The sequence below is a fragment of the Gordionus sp. m RMFG-2023 genome, chromosome 5 (assembly GCF_954871325.1).
Source record: "Gordionus sp. m RMFG-2023 chromosome 5, tfGorSpeb1-WG-v2, whole genome shotgun sequence".
In the NCBI taxonomy this organism is placed as follows: Eukaryota; Metazoa; Nematomorpha; class Gordioida; order Chordodea; family Parachordodidae; genus Gordionus; species Gordionus sp. m RMFG-2023.
In genome coordinates this window covers 880,956-889,800 of record NC_088779.1, presented here as the reverse complement: position 1 = coordinate 889,800, position 8,845 = coordinate 880,956, and the positions used below count along the sequence as shown (strand labels likewise).

The window sequence follows — 8,845 nt, the reverse complement described above, 5'->3', positions numbered from 1 at the left end:
GTATAACTCAAAATCCGACTTAACACTTAATAGACACCTTCTTTTAGGTTCTGACATGTGGTTATCCAATAGGAGGAGACAATGTGCTTAAACACCAAACATCCAACAAATTATATTAGCAAAAGTATTTCTTATCCCAAGTTATCTCAAAAGTAACGCTACAATCTAATCCACTCAGTCGCATGTTCGTTTTTTGTAACTGTTATAAAATATTTTAGGCTTTAAAGTTACACAAAAAAAACTATGAATAAAATTTGCGCACAAAGCACCAATGCAATGGAACAGTTTTTTTATTATTAAAAGATAAGAGCTATATATTATGATGATTAAAACTTTTTTTTGGGAGGGGGGAATTAACAATTATAAAAATATCAGTAATTTTTAGATATTATAAGGTCTGAAATAATAATTATTTTATGATGAAAAATATAAATTATATTTAGATATAGGTTAGGTGTGTGTAATAAAAAAAATTTATTAATATAAATAAACTATGTAAAATGAAGATAATTAATTGTGTGCAACAATAAAATCTATTGTATTATTTTATATTTTTATTATAACTAAAATTAATTTTAACGCTTAAAAATAATATGAAAAACATTATTAGGTAGGATATACAATAATACAAATATATATATATTAATTATAAATCTGACATCAATTATTATATTAGATATAATTAATATTTAATATGTTATTTTTATGAATAACGTAAAACACTAAGATTAATAGTGAAAATAAATTCTTAATATAAAAATAAGTAAATAGGGCATTTATCAGATTATCTCAAAACAATTTTTTTTAAAAATTAAAGGATGAATGATGATTTAGTTGGTGTTAATTGGAACAGGTGGAATGATAAAATCCGTAGGGGCCATTTTTACAGCCGTTTCATAGTCGGGCAAGGAGGATGTCTAAAAAATATATAAATTTATAATAAAAATATTTGATCTATCTATAGTAATCTTTTCAAATATATATAATTGTCAGCTCGAGGCTGTTTCAGTTCGGAAATTTATAAAAAAGAAATTTAATAACAATTATAAACCCAAACCAGTTGGTGTTGAGTTCAGTTAGAATCTGAGAATTGGTCTGGGTTCATAAAATGCCTAATTGAACAATAAAATTTTTCTTACCTCAGGTTCTACTTTGATGTAATTGATGTTCATACCACTTTTCCTGCCACAAAGATACTTGTAACAGCTCCAAACCACGTGAATAAAATACATCTACAAAAAAAAACAATTTAAATGTTAATGTTCAAATTTTTAAAGCATATATAAATAGTTTAAATCAGGGCTGTGAACCCTTCCTTCCAAAAAAAAATGAGTTTGAGTTCAGTGAAAATCTCTGAACCCGGTTCAGGTTGAGGGTTCGGAGACCAAAAGAATAATGACTTATTAAAATAATTAACTTAACAGAGAATCATCATTTTTTTAAGATTATTTTATTTAGTATTGCAATAAAAATATTATATCATCGTAATTATAATAGATTCGTGATTTTTGTACTTCTCTTTGTCTCACTATCAATTTAATAATACACAAACAACAATATCCCAAAAAATAGATATTATATTATATTACCATCATTTATATATATAAAAAACTTTTAAAATCAGCTTTTGCTAGGTAAAATTTAAAAATTTTGACGAAAAATGGCTGGCTCTTAAATATAACAAAAATGATTCCACGAAAAAATGATCAAAAAGTGTTTTAAATAGGAAATCTTTCATAAATGAAAATCAAAAATTACATGTGTTTTTATGTTACATTATTTTAAATATATAATTTAAGGCTTAAATCATGATCCCTAAATTTTAAAAAAAGGATTCGGGTTTAGAGAAATATCTAGGGTTCAGGTTCTCATCCCTGGTTTAAATTGTTCTGTTCCACAACTATAAATGAAGCATAGAAATTTAACAATTAAAATAATAAAACATCTAAGTAAAAAGATGCAAACATATGCAAGCAATTATAAATCTATTTGTAAAAAAAAATGTACCTTAAATGTCACAATAGCTAGAAAGAGAATGAAGGTAGTGATGCTAAGATAGTTGGAATTCATCTTCATAAAATCATCTTGGAATGGTAGGTTTTTCTAAATAAATATAAAATACATAGATTTGCAATTGATAAATAAGGTAGCATTTTACTAAAATTTGGTGAATATGTACAAGTTAAGCATAGGTCCTAACAAGCTATTTTATTTTGTGGACTTTAAGTCAACTTGTTAGGACATAGACTAAAAAGTTGATTCACGCTTTGCAAAGCAATACTTTATCGATCAATACTGATAAAGTAAAATTTGGTTGGGTGCATAACAAATTAAGGTTCTGCATCAGAGCAATTTTGTATGTGGAACCCTTCCTGAAATAATTCTTAGGCAAGCCATGCCCATATCTTGCCAAATGAAGATTTATAACTATTTTAAATAAGCATATAATTCAAAAAATAGCAAGCCCATAATGTAAATTTGATATAATATTATTAATGTCGAATGAGGGCTGACTGGGGAAAAGTTAAAAATCTCTAATGTAATACAAGGCATTTTTTTTTCGTTTAAAAACATTTTATTGTAATTATAATTGATTTTAAAAGTATATGTGTATTCTGAAAATATGCTTAAAATAAATTTTCTTTATCAATACACTTGATATAACTCAAAAATCAACTACTTACCTTTAAATAATCTTAAACAATAAAAGACTTATATCAAATGAAAACACGTTCATATAAAGTGCTTTTTATAAGTTTTTTTTATACATTTACTCACAACATTTTTTGAGAAAATTAATTAAACATTTATTATTGATGTAAAATATAAGTAAATAAATAATATATTTTAAAATTTAACAAAAAAAAATTTATTTTTCTTATTGATTTTAATTTTTATCTAATAATTTAGCATTGAAAAAGGGATATAATAATAATTTATAAAAAAATAATTATTTATATAAATATAATTTCCCCATTTTTTTAAATGAGATTTATTTGAAATTTTGTCCATGATATAATGAATTTTAAAATGCAATTATGCTGAAATTTATAATTCATAATGCTGTAGAAAACTAAAATTAATGATATCTGATGGAACCTCAGAGAAAATAAATGGGCTAAAAATTTTTGACACCATATTATTAAATGTAATTGTTAATATTTTAGAGTAGGATTAATTAGATATTGTACGCAAAAAAGTAATCGTCTCGGTAATTAGTATTTAAATACTTTTTTTCAAATTTTTTTTAATATATAGATAAGAGGGGCTATATAACATTTCCATTTATCAAAACCATTACAATTGATTAATAGTTTTGAATAATGACCTGCATTTCAAGGCCCGGCAAGAATGGCCTTGAGGTCTGGCCTATTTTTCAAAAATAATTTTAGGTTAGGGCTGGATTGGGCCTAATCTTTCTTAAAAAAAAAATCGGACCAAGCTTAAATTTTTAAAATAAATCCAATGCAACCACTCAGAAGAACAAATATATCTTAGGGAGTAAATCTTGTTTAAGATCATGCCAGACAAATTAATTTAAGAAGTTGGGCCAGGTCAGGCTTTAAAAATTATAAAAGATGCATCTTGCAGGTTTTTGGCGGCATTCAAAGTGGAGATGGATCCGTTTTTTTACATCTGTTCCATCATAGGTCAATCTCATTAAAAATGATATATATATGTTCAAAGTGTGTCCGTTCCGATACCTTCCATCTTAAAAACGGATTGGGCAAATTTTGAAGTCAAAACATTTTACTTTTTGATCTTGCAAATTTTATAGAGCGTTATAACATTACTTATAATTTTTTAAAAATGAAAATCAATATATATCATTTTTAATGAGGTTGACTTTTGACAGAACGGATGTAAAAAACGGATCTGTCTTCACTTTGAATGCAGCCTTAATCAGTAAAAAAAGCCTTTTATTGTTAAAACATTCATATATAGTAGCATCAGGTTCTTATATATTATTAATGAAGATATTTTATGCAGAACAGTCATGTTAATTATTGAAGAAATTATAAGCAAAATGGTAAATTAGGTTTAAAAAAAAATCATTTTTGTTTTTAATTAATAACTAATTATTAAACAATAATGGGAAAGGATGTTTTCTATCCAGGATATTTATGACAGTGATTCAAGTTATTCCTAAACCTAACTCTAACATATTATATGATGTTGCATACAAATTTTTATCGTGAACATTGTTTAATTAAATAAAATCAAATAAATTTGACTTTATTATCTCTGCCACCTTTATATGGTAAATCTAGCAGTTGTAAAACTGCCAAGATGACAACAGAATCAAATTATCTCAAGATGAAGCTAGAAAGTATATTTATAAATTATCAGGATTGAGAGCCCTGCATGAGCTATGCAAAGCCTGCTATATCTCAGGAGAATCGAAAACTTTGTTTTCTTGGGCATGTGGGCCTGCCACCTTTATATGGTAAATCTAGGAGTTGTAAAACTGCCAAGATGACAACAGAATCAAATTATCTCAAGATGAAGCTAGAAAGTATATTTATCAATTATCAGGATTGAGAGCCCTGCATGAGCTATGCAAAGCCTGCTATATCTCAGGAGAATCGAAAACTTTGTTTTCTTGGGCATGTGGGCCTGCCACCTTTATATGGTAAATCTAGCAGTTGTAAAACTGCCAAGATGACAACAGAATCAAATTATCTCAAGATGAAGCTAGAAAGTATATTTATCAATTATCAGGATTGAGAGCCCTGCATGAGCTATGCAAAGCCTGCTATATCTCAGGAGAATCGAAAACTTTGTTTTCTTGGGCATGTGGGCTAAGAAACTGCCTAATCTGAAGGCTCAACTTGTGATGCTAAACACCTCAATTTGAGCTGATTTTTCAAAATGGCTAACTATATTTTCTCAAGATAAATATTGCCTGAGCCTAGAAATTTGGCTGATAGACATCCAAAAACCATGAAACTTGTGTAATATTTTCCTGAATAAAATAGTTGGCCATTTTTAAAAATCAAATCGAATCGAGCAGTTTAACAACCCTAGACTAAACATTATATCCGCAATAATCATTTTGCTTTATCAAAATTAATCAGAATCTCGTGTCATTTTTCCTCTAACGCACCTCACTGAATTTTAAGTAATTTCCATTTCCAAATTAACAATTTCCTGTGATTGCGAATTGTGATTGGTTATAACTCTATTAATTAAATATATCAAATTTTATCAATATCAAGGTTAGATAAATATTTTTTTTTCTATTTATAAAATTGTTTGAAGTATGGATTCAAATTTAAAAATAATTTCTGAAAAGATTAGACCTCAAGTATTTGAGACCAAATGAAAACCCTGAAGCACGGAAGAAATTACTACTTACATTTAATAAACAGGGTGAAAAATTTTAAAAATAGTCAGGCTCGGGTTGGACTGGGCCAAAAAATTTGTGTCCAAGTTCTGACACAAATTTTTCTTAATTTGGACAAAAACACAGGGCTCTAGCAACAATTTGTCCAACCTAAAAAGAATTATTAATTATTTTGCCATATGTATTAAGACAAGTGATGATAGAGATTTCAGAAAATAAAAGATTTGGATCTTCCCAAAACTTTTAAATTGATTTTAGCTGGAAAAATCCTTTGTTTATCAGCAATAAAAACATTTTTAATAGCTGCGTTCACTTCGAATAGATCTTTATTATGCTTTTTCAAATCTAAATAAATATTCTTTATATATGATAATTAAAATGAAATAAAATCGTTAAATTGATGTCTACAATTTGGTAATATCATTATAAAAAATACAAATTATTCAAAATCTGCATAATAAATTTTATTTCAAAATGTTGTTTCCAATAAATTAATATGTTTATCAAGGATATATTTAAAAACATCAAAGATGCCTTTTTAATATAGAAAAAAAATTATGGCCAAAACATTTTTAACTTTATTATTAAGATACTTTAACTTTTGAAATAAATTTAGATATATCAAGCCCCAGATCCATTTTTAAATCTATTCTGGTCAGATTGGATCTTTTCTTTACTAGTTACTATAGTTAGGTGATAGCTAAATATTGGTTGAATCTGCAGCTGCAAATCAGAGAAAATCTATTAACATTCAGGTGTTTTAATATGTTAGATTTTTTTTCAGGCCAAAATATTAGCTTTCAGAAAAATTGACTTATATGGTTAAAAATAAAGTAATTAACTATACTAGTTATTTTTATTTAATTAATATTGAAAAAAATTTAGTTCTAATTTTGACAGGGAGGTGACATTTTTGTTTTAATTTTGGATTTCTTGTTTTTTTAAAGTGTGAATTTTATATTTATTTTTTTTGCTATTAATACTTTATTCTCTTTTTGTTTTTTTAGGACCATGTCCAAAATCTATTTTTTTTTTAAATTTGCAAAGTTTTGAATTATTTTTTAAAAAAATGATTGGATTATTTCTTCTTTTTCGATAAAGTTTAAAAAGTTAGTGACTATAATTTTTCAATATCTTGGAGTGCATTGTTGTCTTATTTTTGCAATTGATTGCTTTAGTTTACTACATGCTGGCACAACTACTTTCCATTAGATAGAATGTAAATTTAAAATGGTTAATATTTATTTATTTTTTTTGGAAAAAAGCCTAATTAAGCATATTGGTAATTTCACTTATTAATTTTCATATTTACATTTAAATATTTTAAGCCAGAAAATCATCTAATATTTATTTAAAATTTTTGGTAATAGGATATTTATTGGTTCGGAAAAAATTAGTTAATGGCTGATCTAGGATATTGAAGGCAACAATCCAAACTAATATGGCCCTCAAATAAAATACAAAACCATGGTCCTAAATAAAAGACCCAAAGATACTTGAAGTATAATTATAGTTAAACCTAGAGATAAAGTTGAAAGTTTGGAAGTGATGGGCAAACGTAAAAGAGGAAGGCCAAAACTTCAATGGGGCCATAAAGTTAGAGCCAATATAAAGAAGTATAAAATAGATAAAAGAGATTGTATGAATAACATAAAGTGGAGAGAGATGTTGAAGGAGCTTACCACCAGAAAAGGTGAAAGCTAAAGAGAAAAAAAATAAATAAATAAAATAATTTTTATAATTGTCATTTTTTAAAAATATTTTGATTTTCCTAATTTAATTCTTGACTTTATCATTTTAATTAAATATATAAGAATTTTTTAAATATGATAAAAATAGTTTATTTAAAAATTTTGATAAACTTTTTTGCTTTCGTAGTTAGAATTGTAAAAAATAAAATGATAAAGAAAAAGAATCATAAAAAAACTAAAGTAGCCTAGAAAAGTGAATAATAAAACCTTACAAAAATTCAAATTATATATATGGAACTTAAAAATAATTAACAGACCAAACCAGTCCGAACTAAGGTCCTCAAAAATGGGAGGTCTGGTCTCACTCTAGGGCCAATAGAACAGGGGCAATAAATAAACTTCACTAACTAAAAAAAATGTGAAAAAATCAACGATTTAGAAGAATAAGAAATTATCTAATTTAATAACTGATATAAAATGGGAATATATATATAATATATGTATTATTCAAGAAGGAGGATATAAAAATATTAACAAGATATCATACTAAACTAATTTTTGGCCACAAATATGGCAGGTTTGTTAAAGAAAATATTTACATTTTTATAATTTTATTCTCATCTTTCCTTGCTTACAGATTCTTATTCTTACGACCCCAGTTGCAAAAGTTATTATAATATTAGAAAAAATATATCATTAATCTTATAATAGTCAATAAGATTATAAATGATTTCTAATACAATATTTATTACTAATTTTATTTTAATAGGTGTTATTGATATATATATAAAACTGCTGGGTGGAATTCTATAAAATGCTTTATTTGTATTTCAAAATAATAAAATCAAATAAAAAAATTTTTTATTATAATAACAATGGAAGTTACTACATAACAATGAGTCATTTCTAATGCAAATAATGATGGGCAAATTATTGTAAAATAATATTTTTTTAAAAAATAAAATATAAATTTAAGTTAATCATATAATACGTAAAGTTACTTAAATTGTAAAATTACTTTTTTCAAAAAATATATAAAATCAAGTTAATCAAATAACACTTACATTTACATCTGAATAAATATATTTTTTCATGTTAGGAGAATAAGTATAAAATCCTAAGAAGGTAAGCACAGTCAAGCACAGATCAAATATTTGAAGAGAGAAGAATGGAATTAAGTAACCAGGTTTCCCCTAATGAAAATTTAGAGTAATTTGTTTATATATATAAACAAATTTACAGCTAGGACGCCATGGATAAGCAACCAAGTCAGCAAGAATGCACAGAGTGTAACAATCAAACCAATATGGGCATCTTCTTCAGATTTTTATTTTTCAATTATTAGCAGAATGTCAAATTTTAATAATATTTAATTTATTTACCAATATTAAAATCGTGAATTTTGATAGAAAAAAGCTGTTCCCTAGATTTAGGTTGTTTCACTTGAAAAATATCATCTTTGTCATCATTGAAAAATGATGATAATGTGGCATCGGATTTAAAATTAACATCCAAAACGCTTGACAAGTCATTATGCTTAATTGTAGTGAATTTAGGATTAATCAACACCATGATGAAGCTTGCTAACACAATAAATTGTAAGATCTTAAAATAATTATTAATATAATATATTACAACGAAAACAAATTAAATAAATTACTTACCACATTCAAAAATCCCCATGCTAAGGTAGCAGATTTTACATGACAGCACAATGTTCTGTACTTGTTATCTCTACCAAAATTGTTTCTCATAATTTTGTAATTTATCTTTTTTTGGAGAATTGAAAGAAATAAAAATGGCGATT

The 8,845-nt window shown here is 25.7% G+C and overlaps 1 protein-coding gene across 2 annotated transcripts; it reads right to left on the bottom strand.

Annotated features, from left to right (window-relative positions):
• Positions 1-272: 272 nt before the first annotated feature.
• Positions 273-8,845, bottom strand: LOC135929363 (lysosomal-associated transmembrane protein 4B-like). Of its 2 annotated transcripts, none has more exons than XM_065465905.1 (7): positions 8,703-8,845; positions 8,421-8,643; positions 8,279-8,355; positions 8,103-8,231; positions 2,008-2,103; positions 1,140-1,232; positions 273-917 (listed from the first exon to the last, which is right to left on the bottom strand). In XM_065465905.1, exons 1-7 carry the CDS (start codon positions 8,790-8,792, stop codon positions 831-833), a joined length of 795 nt encoding a protein of 264 aa, XP_065321977.1. In that variant the 5' UTR covers positions 8,793-8,845; the 3' UTR covers positions 273-830. The 2 variants fall into 2 exon arrangements, with proteins under 2 accessions (XP_065321977.1, XP_065321978.1); XM_065465906.1 differs by having other exon boundaries at positions 8,279-8,352.